The 14,637-nt window shown below is 54.5% G+C and overlaps 6 protein-coding genes across 6 annotated transcripts; 4 read left to right on the plus strand and 2 right to left on the minus strand.

Annotated features, from left to right (window-relative positions):
* Window positions 1–319: 319 nt before the first annotated feature.
* Window positions 320–3,835, plus strand: N656DRAFT_770637 (GPI inositol-deacylase; the record flags this gene model as incomplete). Its single annotated transcript, XM_064813790.1, has 2 exons — window positions 320–937; window positions 995–3,835. 2 exons carry the CDS (start codon window positions 320–322, stop codon window positions 3,833–3,835), a joined length of 3,459 nt encoding a protein of 1,152 aa, XP_064667519.1.
* A 188-nt stretch (window positions 3,836–4,023) lies between these two features.
* Window positions 4,024–4,748, plus strand: N656DRAFT_310864 (uncharacterized protein). The gene is made up of 2 exons (XM_064809199.1): window positions 4,024–4,435; window positions 4,491–4,748. Exons 1-2 carry the CDS (start codon window positions 4,211–4,213, stop codon window positions 4,620–4,622), a joined length of 357 nt encoding a protein of 118 aa, XP_064667520.1. The 5' UTR covers window positions 4,024–4,210; the 3' UTR covers window positions 4,623–4,748.
* A 1,079-nt stretch (window positions 4,749–5,827) lies between these two features.
* Window positions 5,828–7,577, minus strand: N656DRAFT_714808 (uncharacterized protein; the record flags this gene model as incomplete). The annotated part of the gene is made up of 3 exons (XM_064812004.1): window positions 5,828–6,048; window positions 6,141–6,593; window positions 6,632–7,577. 3 exons carry the CDS (start codon window positions 7,575–7,577, stop codon window positions 5,828–5,830), a joined length of 1,620 nt encoding a protein of 539 aa, XP_064667521.1.
* A 686-nt stretch (window positions 7,578–8,263) lies between these two features.
* Window positions 8,264–10,163, plus strand: N656DRAFT_736916 (membrane-spanning ATPase-like protein). The gene is made up of 3 exons (XM_064812735.1): window positions 8,264–8,512; window positions 8,569–9,215; window positions 9,269–10,163. The coding sequence occupies exons 1-3, from the start codon at window positions 8,456–8,458 to the stop codon at window positions 9,816–9,818; spliced, it is 1,254 nt and encodes a 417-aa protein (XP_064667522.1). The 5' UTR covers window positions 8,264–8,455; the 3' UTR covers window positions 9,819–10,163.
* A 530-nt stretch (window positions 10,164–10,693) lies between these two features.
* N656DRAFT_714859 (cystathionine beta-l) lies at window positions 10,694–12,101 on the plus strand (the record flags this gene model as incomplete). Its single annotated transcript, XM_064812005.1, has 2 exons — window positions 10,694–11,938; window positions 12,015–12,101. The coding sequence occupies 2 exons, from the start codon at window positions 10,694–10,696 to the stop codon at window positions 12,099–12,101; spliced, it is 1,332 nt and encodes a 443-aa protein (XP_064667523.1).
* Window positions 12,102–12,311: 210 nt separating this feature from the next.
* On the minus strand, window positions 12,312–12,701 carry N656DRAFT_800525 (uncharacterized protein; the record flags this gene model as incomplete). The annotated part of the gene is made up of 1 exon (XM_064818020.1): window positions 12,312–12,701. One exon carries the CDS (start codon window positions 12,699–12,701, stop codon window positions 12,312–12,314), a length of 390 nt encoding a protein of 129 aa, XP_064667524.1.
* Window positions 12,702–14,637: the final 1,936 nt, after the last annotated feature.

The raw sequence follows: 14,637 nt of genomic DNA on the forward strand, positions 1-14,637 counted from the left end.
GCAACTGGGAATCTGGATCGCACTTTTGGAAAGCTCACTTTTTCTGCCAGGCCGGCCAGGTTTTGTCTTGTTATGAAAGGGTCGCGACCCGCTGCGTGGGAAAGCTTGGGGGCATGACAAGGCTCGCTCCGGTAAATGCAGGAACCTGGCAGCTTTCCTTTGGATCACCAATCGAACAGGCAGAACGGCAGCATCGGCCCATGTCAAAGGCGTCGTTGCCGCGCATCTTCTGCAGTCCACTCGTTTGGCCATCCCGACACGAACAACAAGCGCATCGTGCCACTCCGGACAGGAGTTGTCTGCCGCCGGCCCTGCTGGGATGAGGAGGCAATCGCTGGGATCCTCAGAGGACGGTGATACTTCTCCTGTCGAGGCTCCTCATGTCAATTCCCCCAACTCCAAGGCCAGAGAGCCCAAGCCATCGGCGCAGCCGCAGCCGCAGCCGCAGCAAACGCCCGTGGCCAACCTTGATCGCCAACAAAGCGCTGACCAGAGACCTTCCTTTTCGATAAGCCGACGGTCCGGAACCATCAATTGGAGGCCATCAGACGCCCGGAATGGGACGGTAGAGAAACCAGCATCGCCTGCCCGCGCGCCGCCATCTCCTCCGTTAGGCTTCATCCCGACCTCGAATGGAGTGCGGGCGAAAGAGATGGACAATGTACCCGAGTCAAAGTTCGTCGCCCGACGCTCGACATGGCGGAACCCGTGGGCAATCAGCCTTCTCTCGCTTGTCGCATCCATCACCGGCATAGGGATTTTACTTGCCGTCCTCCACTCTTCGGTGACACGGCAAATTGACCCCAAGGGCTGTCGCATGTCCTACATGCGCCCGTCGTACGCGAAGCTCACCGATTTCGATACCGAACACACGCGCTTGGCCAGCAAATACTCCCTGTACCTCTATCGCGAGCAAGGGATCGACCGTGATACAAGGGTTTGTGCAAATTTGACAGTTCGACTTGGATATCGCCCGCTAACTTGGGCACTCTAGATCCGAGGCGTCCCTGTCCTTTTCATCCCTGGCAATGCCGGGAGCTATAAGCAAGTTCGGCCTATAGCGGCAGAAGCAGCCAATTACTTCCACGATGTCTTGCAGCACGACGAGAATGCTCTTAGAGCTGGCGCACGAAGCTTGGACTTCTTTACAGTCGATTTCAACGAGGATATTACCGCCTTCCACGGTCAGACACTGCTCGATCAGGCCGAATATCTCAACGAGGCGATACGATACATCTTGTCTCTGTATCTTGACCCGCGAGTCTCGGACCGGGATCCGGATCTTCCCGACCCGACTTCAGTGATAGTGCTGGGCCATTCAATGGGGGGCATCGTCGCCAGGACAATGTTGGTCATGCCCAACTATCAGACAAATTCGATCAATACCATCATCACCATGTCTGCTCCTCATGCTCGTCCCCCAGTATCATTTGACAGCCAAATTGTCAAGACATACCAGGATATCAACGATTACTGGAGACATGCCTACTCACAGCAATGGGCCAACGATAATCCTTTGTGGCATGTCACTTTGGTGTCAATTGCGGGCGGCGGGCTAGATACTGTCGTTCCGTCCGACTACGCGAGCGTCGAGTCTCTGGTCCCGGATACCCACGGTTTTACCGTTTTCACTTCAACAATCCCCAGCGTATGGACAAGCATGGACCACCAGGCGATCCTTTGGTGCGACCAGTTCCGGAAAGTGATTGCGCACACCATCTATGATGTGGTTGACGTCAACAGGGCGACGCAGACAAAGCCAAGGGCAGAACGAATGAGGGTTTTCAAGAAGCGATTCTTGACCGGCATGGAGTCTGTCGCCGAAAAGATCGCGCCGCGCTCGGACGCAACGACCTTGCTCACCGTGGACGATAATTCAGACTCAATCATTGCTCAGGGGGAGCGCTTGGTTCTGCGAGGCTTGGGCGCAGCGGGCAGGGTCCGCGCCCATCTTTTACCGATTCCTCCTCCCGGATCCCCAGAGATGAAGCGCTTCACTCTTCTAACGGATGTGAAAGTCGACCAGCCAGGGGAGAATGGGAAGCTCGAAGTTATGTTTTGCAGCGTGATTCCCAGCCAGCTCACCCAGTCTGGGCCTGGCTTTCCAAGCCAAATCGATCTTTCCAAGGGAAGTACCGGTACGACGCGACTGGCTTGCAGATCTGCCGCCCCGGATGTTGTATCGCTTCCAGCGTCGACCCGGTCAACTCGGCATCCCTTCTTCACTGACGGGGAGAAGGAGATTGCGCCCTTTTCGTTTCTAGAGTACGCGGTCGAGGACATTGCCGAGCACCAATTTGTGGCTCTGGTGGAGAAGACAACGACCATGACTCCGGGTTTCGTAATCGCCGAGTTCAGCGACCTTTCGCAATCACATCAAACGCGGCACGTTAGCCTCCGACGTCTCCTCGCATTCGGCGTGAAGTTTCATCTCCGTTCTGTGCGGCCGATGATGTCTGAAGTCAAGGTGCCGTCCTTACAGTCAAGCTTGCTTGCGTACAACCTAAAGATCAGCAACCAGGGCTGCGGTAGCAAGACGGAGCTTTTCACCCCATTGGTACGGCAGTATTTGGCCGAACCGTACGAGTCCAAATACTTTGTCAACGTGCAGGAAGCAACTGTCAGCCTCCATGGCGTCGCTCCCTACGTCCCCCCTCCCCTGACCAGGAAGGCTGGGGAGGAGGGGCTAAGCTTCCAGTTCTGGACTGACCCGACATGCAACTCCAGCCTGCAGGTCGAGCTGACCGTCGACTTCCTGGGCAGTCTGGGCAAGCTCTATATGCGATACCGCACCGTGTTTGCGGCGTTCCCGTTGCTGGTGGTGGCCTTGGTACTGCGCAAGCAGTTCCGCGTCTACGACTCGACCGGCGTGTTCATTCCCTTTTCTGAAAGCCTGGATCTGTGCTTGAGGCAGTCGATCCCGCTGGTACTTGCGTCTCTGACGCTCCTCACCTTCTCCAAGGCGAATACGACTTCTGCAGGCAACGCCAGCTTCTGGCACTGGAAGAACAGCACCTTTTCAACCGTCGATTTCCAACAGAACGACCTTTTGATTGGGACTCAGGACCCATTGTTCTTATTCCTGATCCCTTTGATTGGCGTAGTCTGTGTCGGCGTCTGTATCGTGCTCAACTACGCTGCCCTCGCTCTCACTCACTTGCTGAGCGCCGCGTTCTGCTTGTTGACTTTCCGCCCTGGATGGATTCGCAATGAGGATCGAAGGAAATCAACCCCTTCGACATTCTTGTCCTCGTCACCCCGGCGGCGCATGATAACAACCGCAATTCTGTTGCTTCTTGTCTCTACTCTAATCCCCTATCAGTTTGCGTACCTAGTCGCTTGCTTGGTACAGCTGATAACGACGGCTCGGGCGCAGAAGATCGCTGCGGAATTGAGATCGACCGCGAACTCCAACTTTTACAATTATGCACATTCGATTCTCATCCTCATGCTCTGGATTCTCCCAATCAACTTGCCCACGCTCGTCGTTTGGATCCACAACCTCGCGGTCCACTGGCTCACGCCTTTCGCATCACATCATAACGTCCTCTCCATTATGCCGTTTATCGTCCTCGTGGAGACCATGACGACAGGCAGCATGATACCTCCGGTCTGCAGCCGCTTCAAACATGTCACCAGTGTCTTGCTGTTCGGCATTGCCTTCTACGCTGCCGTGTATGGTGTCTCGTACGCCTACACGCTGCACTACCTCGTGAATCTGGTGGCATTTTGGCTCGCCATCCTTCACACGACATCTGATTCATGGTCTCTCTCTGGATTGAGTCACCTCTACAGCGGGAATGTCGAGGATCGCAAAAGGCGCAAAGAACCATGATCTTCGTCCCTAGTGCGAATCACGTTGTAGGGCAAAGACGATTACTTATACCGACTGAGCAAAAATGAGTCCTGCGTTGTTCAACGTCATGCCCGTTTTGCCTGCCTTCAGCCTCGAACGACGTCATCATAGCCCTGGATCAGAGACCGGTCCGTTTCAGCCTCCCGCCTTGTCGATACCGATGTACAGTACATACCTACCTACTTTATATTCCCGAGCGGAACAGTTGGTCTTTCTGCTCATGTCGACTACCCCGGGAGGATCCTACGCGCCCCATTTCACTCCGCGTCTGTCCTTCTCGTTGCTTGTCCTCAAAGACAGTAGAAGAGCCTGGTCTCTTCTTACCAACTGCTACCATTTACCACAATACCCCCGATGGTTTTCGGGGCTCCCTGTTTGAGCCCTTGTTTTATGGTAACTTTCTGCATTTGCATCAGCGAGGGATTAGCGTCTCTTTCAATTTGGTTTTCCTTCCTGGGCTCTACGCTCACCAGGCCGGTTCTGTTTCAATATTATTCGTTCCTTTTGCCCTTTGGCAATTCTCGATACCCGCGAGACACAGACAGACGGTTTCAATGCTGCGGGGCCCATTTTCGGAAAGTATGTGGCATAGAAAGCAACTCCTTGTGCTTGGATAACCAAGTCCTTCGATTAGCCAGTTGCCATTGGGAGAAGGGGTGAGGGAGGCCATCCGGTGGTCTCACTTATCTGGTTGTCTTCCAGGGTGTATGCATGGCGGAGTTGCTGCTTGCTTTTCAGGTTGTTGTGGATTGAGGCTATGATATGAGCAATGCCTGGCCGCCAGTAATGTCTATGTCCTTTGGTTTTCGTTCGGACTTTCTCTTCTCTTCAGGATTATATATTTGCCGTCGGGTTGCGGAACACCGTCTGGCTGGGCCTGTTTTTGGCTGGTCTACGCCAACACGAATAGGAACCTGGGGCTGGGCCGTGGCTTCTCGGTCTGGGTTATGGCCAGTCTTCTTCCCCGGTTCGGTGACGACCCAGCTGCGCGGTCACCGAGCCAGGCGAGCGGGTAACGTCAAAACCTTTCTGTTTGCAGCCTCGTCACGGACAGACGGGGTTGAAGCGTAGGATCGTATCTGGGTCGAGGGCATGAGAGGGCTGGATGGCCAGGTGACGGAGTTAATATTTTCTTTGGAGGGTCAACAAGCGAGGCGCCGGCTGGCATAGTTGTATAATGCTTCATAAACCTGTAGATAGACCATGGTGTTGTATGTACCTGTATGGATGGGAATAGGTGTTCCCACTTAAAGGGGAGCAGACGGGGGTAATCAACAAGATCACATATTCTTCCGGGAAGATACCAGATGTCGCTTTCAACTAGGCACATTGTGCATGATTTAGCCCTGAACCTCAAACCGCCGAAAGAAATTATCAATGAAGCCATAGGCCATAGAATGATAAAGTAGATTCATGGCAGGAGCGATTCACTCTAGCTCTGGGGCGGGAGAAAACCAAAAGGAAAACCAAAAACCAAAAAAGGAAGTACACCCAGACTCGTACTCTCCGCTAGCGGGCTCGAACGAGCGACCTCCTGGGCACTCTCCGCCGCCATGACCGTAGTATGGAAGGTTGAGGGTAAACAGAAGGCTGTGGCCTTAACCACTACGCCAAGTGTGCTTGGTGTGGTTTGCTTCCTTGAAGATATGGGAGGAAGGAACGAGCCTTATATGGGCCCTCTCGAGCCTAGTCCGCCTTCCCCGTGAACTCTGCCATGCTATAGGTATACCCTTGACCAAACTGCTTCCGTCGAGCCAGATATATCTCAAACGGTGATAACTCTAGGTACCTAGCTCGTCTCACTGCCATCCAATAAACAAGCACCTTCAGGTACTTAGGCTTACAGAAAACATGTAAAGTACAGTTCCAAGAGACACATAATAGTACAGGTTACCAAACTCACACTTTCACCTTTCGCCTTTCACCCTTCACCTTCACTCACATCATCCTAAGCCTATATACTATCCCTATTCATTCCCCCTGCTGCACCTGGTCAGTCAGCGCCTTGATTACCCTTGCGTAGAACTTCCCGGCTTGGGATTGCGGGAATGAGATCTCGTCGACCAAGAACCCGGGAAGCACAGCAATCAACGCCCGGTCCCGGTTCACATCGAGCTGCGGCGTGTAGTGGCACTGGGCTTCTCCACTGCTTCCGCTGGTGTCGGCGTCGATGGCAAGCTTGAAATGCAGCGCTATACGAAGAGTGGACGTCAGTTTAAAAATGATTCAAGGAGGCAGATGAAGTGAGGATGGGAGGGGGAAAAAAAGGGGACAGAGAACGTACTCCCGTTCCTTCCAGTCTGGATACAATCAAACACGTCCTCACCACCCTCGCGCTTGACGCTCCGCACAATCAGCCCCGTCAGGTCGCCGTAGAGATCCTCCTTCTTCTGCGCGGCCAGCGTCACCTGCTGGACGGCCTCGGACGTGCTTGCTGCCGCGAGGCGGGCGGCGGTTGCTGCCGACCCTTTCATGGCGCTCCCAGGGACTTTGGTGACGGCTGCCGCTGCCGCGGCCGTGGCCTCGGCGCTGCGCGCGGCGATCAGTTTGAGGTTGAGGGACTTGATCTCGGATTTGGAATCGGCGAGTGAAGCGGTTAGCTCGTTGACCTTGGTTTGGAGAGTGGCCGCTTTGGATTCCGCGGCTTCGAGCTGTTTTTGTAGCCGTTGCGAGTCCTTGGAGGCTTCCCTCTGCGCGGCGAGTTCGGCTTTGAGGGCTGCGATGAGCTGGTCGGCCACTTTATTCAGGGGGAAAGTTAGTACGGATAACGGGGACGAGTTGAGATGAGGTGGGAGGAAGGGGACTTGCGTTTTGATTTCTCCTCGGACTGCTTCCTGAGCCTGTCAAAGTTGCGCTCAGCTTCCTTCACCGCTATCTCCTTTAGATCGCGGTATCTAAGCTCGAGGCTCTCGTATTTCTGGGTTATCTCTCCTAGTCGACGACGCAGAGCTGGGTCGCCAGGCTCTGAAGATGGCATGCTTGCGCGTCGTTTAGATACACTGCGTGGGACCGGGGCGTTGCTGCGACCCGTCTCCGCACGCTCTGAAGATGGCGGAGCGGGTGGATCTGCTAGGTCATCATGATCATCGTCTTCGTCGAGACCGTTCTGCATAGCATCGGGCTGTTGTGTTTCGGGGATCTCAGACACCTCCTCTTCGACGGCTTCGGGTTTTGTTTTCTTGCTTCCTGGTTTCCTTCCTCTCCGTGGGCCGCTTGGTGCCGGCTCGGGCGTGGCAATGGCAACCGCAATCTTCTTGGGACGCCCACGAGCAGCTTTCTGTTTAGCAACGGGTGAGACTGGAGCAGCAGTAGCGGGTGCATCTTCCATAGCGATATCCTCCTCCTCTTTCTCTACAGCAGCGGCCCGTTTGCGTCCTCCTTTCCCCGCTGGTTTCGTGTTGCTCGGCTTCTCCACCGACGCCGTCCTATCACCGGCGATCAATTCATCGGCAGCGGCAGCAATCCGGTCATTGGACCGGCGTCTTGTGCTAGACGGCTTGACGGCAGGCTTGGTGACCCTATTCGCAGCCTGGCGACCGGCCGCGGCTCTCTTCTTCGGAGGCATGGTGCTAACGTTACTTTTCTTTGTGGATTTGGACTGTTGAGAAGCTGTAGGAGCAGTAGCAGATCGCGCGACTTTTAATGTGTTTCCTCCGAAGTCGTCCTCCGAGTCCGAATCTACCAGCTGCAACATGTGAGAACGGACCTTGGGTTTCGACATTGGAGCGAGCAAGACACGGTCCCCGGTCGATGCGGCTCACGTGGAGATAGCTATTTGGTTAACTTAAAAGGGCAAAAACCAAACAAACGGTGTGTTATTGTTGAAATTACCACTTCGCGTAATGTTAGGTATGCGCAGCAAAAACAACTTGAGGAATGAAGATTGAGAATTCGAATGCGCAATTGACCAAAGCATCATAGCAGTCCTGATAGGTAACCAAACAAAACTGAGCGTGGAGGGGCAACCACGCGAATTGGGCCTTAAGCTCCCGCACCTGTCGCGACTTACGCTGCCATGTACCATTACCCAGCGCACCGACCCCTGTCTTCATAGCGTTACATATTATGTACTTCGTACTCCGTATATACGTAACGAACACCGTAGTGAGTGGTGAAATCTAGAACGATACAAAGCTTGATGATACGTGACGAGATCGAGAAGCATGTATCTTGATGCAATGCCTGAAAACGTCGGTTTCATTCGAATCTACAGGCCAGCTGATAGACTCTGAGGAGCTCCTTTTCCTGACGCTAAAACGCAGTCTGGGAGTTGTGATACGGATACCTTCGTACTTCGTACTTGATGTTGTTATGTATATAACCGTGGTGAAAGCAGCTAAGCCAAACCTCGCATCGTATAAGCGCATAGCCACGCCACCCTTGCTCGGTTCTCAGCCACCAGGTTCCGCTAGCACATGGGAATCAAGGTACCTTATCGGCAACGATAGCCACGTCGTCCTCGGTACACCCTTTTAGAACCAACAGACGTGGGTGCCACTTTCGAATGCGATCCTGTTTTGAGAAGACGTCGCAAGTCATCAGAGCACCGAGATTCGTTCTTGCAGCCGTGCGAGACCAGGCGCCGCGGCGCAAAGCAACATGAGCGATCAAAAACGAATGAGAGAGCTAGTCTCGGGACTGGTTGTCGCTGCCGGCGTACGTACATGCCGATGCCCTGTACATGCGATGTCTCCTGCTCACAGATTCTTCAGACGATATCTGCCTATTTTCTGATCAGAGATCTCGTCGGTCCTTACCTCGCGAGGCTTCTCGATCCCGAACGCGAAAAGCACGAACAAGCAAGCTTAAAGGCCCAGGCAAACCTCCAGAGGATACGGCGGAAACAGGTCGAAAAAGGCGAGAGTGGCGATGGCACGGATGGGTCGCGGCACACGACCCGGGCTCAAGACTTGGTTCTCAACGAATATGAGAACCAGGTAGCGCTCGAAGTCGTGGCGCCCGAAGATATACCCGTTGGCTTCGATGACATCGGCGGGCTCGAGGACATCATCGAAGAGCTTCGGGAATCCGTCATTTACCCATTAACGATGCCCCATTTGTATTCACACGGTGGGGCGCTGCTGGCAGCACCATCAGGAGTGCTGCTGTACGGACCTCCAGGCTGTGGCAAGACAATGCTGGCCAAGGCCTTAGCTCACGAGAGCGGCGCCTCGTTCATCAACCTCCACATCTCTACGCTGACCGAAAAATGGTATGGCGACTCCAACAAGCTTGTCAGGGCCGTATTCTCCTTGGCGCACAAGCTTCAACCCGCAATCATCTTCATTGACGAGATCGACGCCGTCTTGGGGACACGGAGGAGTGGAGAGCACGAGGCGAGTGGCATGGTGAAGGCCGAGTAAGTAAACACCCATTTATCTCTGCTGCGCTGCTTTTTCTTACACTGTTCAGGTTCATGACCCTGTGGGACGGCCTCACATCTACAAACGCCGCCGGCGTCCCCGCTAGGATCGTCGTGCTTGGTGCTACAAACAGGATCAACGACATCGACGAGGCTATCCTTAGACGGATGCCAAAGAAATTCCCGGTCCCGTTGCCCGGGAAGGAACAACGGAGACGCATCTTACAACTGATTCTTGGCGATACAAAGCGTGACCCAGAGAACTTCGACCTCGACTTCATCGCCAAGGTCACTGCCGGCATGTCTGGCAGTGACATCAAGGAGGCATGCCGGGATGCGGCCATGGCTCCTATGAGAGAATATCTCCGCCAGCACCGCGAATCCGGGAAATCCATGTCTGCGGTCAATCCAGAGCATGTTAGAGGCATCAGGACAGAGGATTTCTTTGGGCGCCGAAGCGGGCGGATTCTTGCCGAGATACACTCACGTGAGCAAAGTACTGTCAATGGACAGTCCAAAGACTCCAGTGACGGGTACGAGGATGTAGAGGATGCGGAAGAAGAACAGGTCACTGTTTCTGGGAAGTCTATGGATACATAAGGCCCGCGGGTCTCGCATATACGACAATACTGTATTGATGGGTGTTACAGGCGTTGGACACGGCTGATATTGGCAAGACCTTATAGACTAATACCCAAACAAAGAGGGCTTAAAAATGTACTGTTCTTCCCTCTCATGGATCTCACAGCAGGCGTTTAGCCGGTTTCTATTCTGCCATAATGACCTGCTGTTCGGGCCCATTGCCGGTCTCCATGCAATTGAGGCAGGAAACAGACGAGCACCAATGTCCCCAACTGTGAAAGCACTGAACTTGTTCTTCCTCGTGCTGTCAGGGCTCTAAACTGCTCAGCGTTGAGGTGATCTTTGTTCAACGGTTATAAGGTGTCTTCGAGCTGTTCGAGGGAGACCTGTCAGTACTCAGCAGTAGTGTACTGTATGTACATACAAGTACGGATAGGATTGAGTAACCCCTGGCCCGAAGGCAAGCACGTCATCTTCACAGCCCCACAGTGGGGTAGCCCGACCGGATATCGGATACCTTGCCTCCCCAGTCTCTCCCAGCAAAAAGGAGGTAGCACGCTATCCCCGCCTCCCTCTGCCGCTCCGGGCTCGGATGGAAAAAGCGGTCACATCCAATTGCGAGCTACAGTGTAGGGAGGTGCGATGCAGAGTTCACTAAAGACCTTGAGGCTGGGGAAAGGACGCATCTCCTCAGGTCCAGCTCGTCCCTTCTCCAAGCTTACAATATCGATACCCTCCCGTGCCCCTTGTCCCTCGTACATACATAGTGTACCGTATCCCCTTCTTTGTGTTCTGTTGAAACGGCATCCTTCAATTGCATCCTTATTATCCCCTCCCGGTAAACTCTCAATTCCCGTCCTGTTTGTTGAGTCATCCACTCCCGAACGCTCCAGATGGCATCTCCAAGAGCCAGTCCTGCATCGCAGGCTGCCAACAAGGTCTTCACCAGGGTCGATCTTGACGGCCATGCTCTCCCACCTTCTCCAGCCCCTTCCAGCCCGTACCCCGACAGACGGCGATATGCGCTGGCGACCGAGTTAGTCTACACCGAGTCCAAGGACCAGTATGGTGCTTCGAGCATACCCATCTACCAATCGGCCACCTTCAAACAGACGTCGGCCAACGGCGGCAACGAGTATGACTACACCCGGTCTGGCAACCCGACCCGGACACATCTCGAACGCCACCTGGCCAAGATCATGAACGCCACGCGCGTGCTGGCCGTGGGCTCAGGCATGGGCGCCCTAGATGTCATCACGCGCCTGCTGAAGCCGGGGGACGAGGTCATTACTGGCGACGATCTGTATGGCGGCACAAACCGGCTGCTTACGTACCTCAAGAACAATCAGGGGGTGATTGTGCACCACGTCGACACCACCAATGCCGACTGTGTCAAAGACGTGATTTCGAGCAAAACCGCCATGGTCCTGCTCGAGACGCCAACTAATCCGCTGATTAAGATCGTCGACATCCCGACCATTGCGAGAGCAGCCCACGAGGTCAATCCAAAGGCGCTAGTCGTTGTGGACAACACCATGCTTTCGCCTATGCTGTCGAACCCGCTCGATCTCGGCGCAGACATCGTGTACGAGTCTGGCACAAAGTACCTTTCCGGCCATCATGATATCATGGCAGGCGTCATCGCGTGCAATGACCCAGAGTTGGGCGACAAGATGTACTTTACCATCAACGCGACGGGCTGCGGGCTCTCGCCCAACGACTCCTTCCTACTTATGAGAGGCGTCAAGACGCTGGCAATTCGAATGGAGAAGCAGCAAGCCAATGCCCAACAAATTGCCGAATTTCTAGAGTCGCACGGCTTCCGGGTTCGCTACCCAGGCCTCAAATCCCACCCGCAATACGACCTCCATTGGTCCATGGCGCGGGGTGCTGGCGCTGTACTCTCATTTGAGACGGGTGACGTTGCTCTGTCTGAGAGGATCGTTGAAGCTGCTAGACTATGGGGGATCAGCGTCAGCTTCGGCTGCGTCAATAGTCTCATCAGCATGCCATGCCGCATGAGCCATGCGAGTATCGACGCCAAGACGAGGAAAGAGAGACAGATGCCCGAGGATATCATCCGCCTTTGCGTTGGCATTGAGGATGTGAATGATTTAATAGAAGACCTCTCTCGCGCTGTAAGTCGAGACAGCCGCCCTTGTTTCTGACGCCTCTCCCCACGCCGCAGCATTCTTTCTAACGGTACCTATCTAGCTTGTCCAAGCAGGTGCAGTGACACTGACGCTTGATGGCTTCCATGCGAATCATGTGGATGCAGACGGTGTTACACCGTCGGCCTAACCCTGCATCTTACTGAGACCGGCCAGCTGGTTTAGGCAGTACGGGGTACAACATCCACCTAATAGCCGGCGGTGTGTGGGTTCGTGAGCCCTCACTTCTCATTTTCCGTACCCATGGAAAGTCTTCTGCATAGGAACGAACGTAATGAAATACAGCGGACTCGGCCCCGCCCAGCGCCGGAAACGCCTGCAAACCAGTGCTCCAGTCCCATCATCCCACGCGCTGCCCTGCCAGCCGCGTGGCAACGCCACCCAGACGGCCCTCAGCATGGCGAACCTCGGCTCGCGCGCTTCGATCGTTAACATCGTACAAGTGGTCTTGGCGCGTGGGGGGCTCGTGGCCTACGTACCAAGTCAAGTGACCGAATAACAGCGCTTCGTTGATGGTGAGCTTCCGGGGGTCAAGCTCGTCTTGCCACTCTTTCAACATCGGCGACTGCTGCCGGGCGGCGTTCCCGGTCTGGGTGGACTTGCTTGGATCAAGCTGGCCCCGTTCGTCCCTGCAAAGTTGAGAAGCTACTCTTGGGAACATGACGCCGGGCGCAACGGACCGTCGATCATGTCCTCGGGTTGCCGTGTCGTATTTCACGCTGTGTGGCATTGTTGCTGAAGGCTCTGGGCGCTCGGTGATCACAGTCTCGTCGACAAAGGTCAAGACCAGGGTGCTAGAAGTTTGGATCCTTTTCTGGAAGTGATTGGGGTAGAGATATATATATACATATATATATATATCTATATCATTCTCGTGCGCCGGGGCTTCCATCTCGGACGTGCATCGCGGCATTCTCGGTACTAGGAATAAGCTACAACCCCGGCGGGCTCGATAGAAAGGGGAATCAAGGGGCATGTCGAGTCGTTCTACGCTTCCTGTTGCACGATGTCATCCCACGATAACGTCCTTTTCGTCTCGAGTCACGAGGTGCGATGCTGAGGTATCGCTAAGTTACCCCCCCTGCAGGACTGTGGTGACCTCTTGGTTGTCGTGGCACCCAAGGACCGAGTTTAGCGATGGAAATGCTGGGTGAAGAAAAGCAAACATCTATCCTCTCTCTCCGCCATATACCCCAATCTCACCTATCCTGCAATTTACCTTGCTCCAGGACGCCTCTCGGTCGTACGTGGCTGCTCGTCGACGCGCAGGGCCACTATAAACGAATCACTGCTGGCCAAACGTCTGGGCCCATGAATCTGCTCATTTTTCATGCAAGATGTCTCTGTTTTTGCGCCACATCTTCCACCCATTCGCGGTCCCTCACTGTTCCTCGCTGTCAGCCCGGGTCCGACATTTGCTAATCCCTCCTCCCTGAAAGGTGTGCGGCGGCAGTACAACCACACCAACTCCGCTGCTGGATTCGATCGTCAGACCCTGCCCGTCCTCGAGAGCGCTCCGGCCTAAGGTACCTTCAGCTGTACTTGGACTGTCAGGGAATCACCTGCGGACGAGTGCATACCTAATCTATCCACGGTGGAATATGTACTCGCATACAAGGGTCGTCGTAACGAGACTCTTGGTGCTATACCCATGTCAGCCGTTTGCTGTTCCCCGATGATGACACGGGTGCTCGCTTCTATACCTAGGCAGTTCTGCCAGCTCTGAGACGACCATACAGGGCGGCCCTATTTGGAGCGTGGGGGTGGTACCGGTGGCTTGATCTTGCCAAGATCCGCGCCCTGCCAGATGATGGTGACGGTGATGATGGGAAAGGGAGGGAGACTAGGTACCTAGCCGCCGGCTGAGAAGGATCCCGGCTGGTTCAGGACTTGCCGCCCTATCCTTTCTACCCCAGACTCGTCCCTTGCTGGTTTATTCCATCTACATTCCCCCTTTCTCCTTCCCGGCACTCGTACTCGCACAGGCATCTTTCACTGTTACACGAGACATTCTACATATCGACAAGTAGGGATCGGTAAGACCTGACCACGAGAGCAAGCAGCACCAGCAGCAGCATGGTTGCCCAAGCACGCACGCACGCACGCCCACGCCCTCTCTCTCTTCGACCGGAGCAGCGCAGGCGCAGAATGGCGGTGGATGGACGCCGGGTTTTTCTTTTTCTGTTTGGGGCCCATCCTGCTGCAGGTGCCCGTCTGGCATGTACTGTACAGTAAAGAGGCAACAGCTCTGGGCTTGACCATCGAGAGCTGTCGCGGGCTGGGCGTACCTATCTTTAGTTGTTGAAGCTCTGTTCAGCGCCGACTGCTTGAATCGCTTGGCATTACGGAGTACAGACAACCAGATTCAGGGACCTCGATGGCTGAGTTTGAAGATACATACCAATACCAAAAAGAGAGCTGTTATATGCGGGTCATGCCTACGTCGTACAGACGAGGGCAGTCCTTAGCATCGTACAGACTGACTGCCTGTGCTTCTGGGTTCCAACATTTCAGGTGCGGGAGAGCAGGGATACTTCCTCTCCGGCTTTGTAGGTAGCACCGCCTTATGTATCTCAGTTTCCAATGGAAAAGGGGTATAAGCCTACAGTAGCCAAGTCTACCCCAGATGTTAATCGTGCGACGGCATGAGTACTGTACTTGTACAA

Source organism: Canariomyces notabilis, assembly GCF_033297395.1.
Source record: "Canariomyces notabilis strain CBS 508.74 unplaced genomic scaffold N656scaffold_22, whole genome shotgun sequence".
Lineage (NCBI taxonomy): Eukaryota > Fungi > Ascomycota > Sordariomycetes > Sordariales > Chaetomiaceae > Canariomyces > Canariomyces notabilis.

What these genes read in the sequence shown, in the direction of transcription:
- N656DRAFT_310864 (XM_064809199.1), top strand. Translation starts at nt 4,211, where the DNA reads ATGGTTTTCGGGGCTCCCTGTTTGAGCCCTTGTTTTATGGTAACTTTC. An exon ending in GCGGGGCCCATTTTCGGAAA is followed by an intron (nt 4,436 to 4,490) that starts GTATGTGGCATA and finishes TCCTTCGATTAG; the next exon opens with CCAGTTGCCATTGGGAGAAG.
- N656DRAFT_736916 (XM_064812735.1), top strand. Translation starts at nt 8,456, where the DNA reads ATGAGCGATCAAAAACGAATGAGAGAGCTAGTCTCGGGACTGGTTGTC. An exon ending in GACTGGTTGTCGCTGCCGGC is followed by an intron (nt 8,513 to 8,568) that starts GTACGTACATGC and finishes CAGATTCTTCAG; the next exon opens with ACGATATCTGCCTATTTTCT. An exon ending in AGTGGCATGGTGAAGGCCGA is followed by an intron (nt 9,216 to 9,268) that starts GTAAGTAAACAC and finishes TACACTGTTCAG; the next exon opens with GTTCATGACCCTGTGGGACG.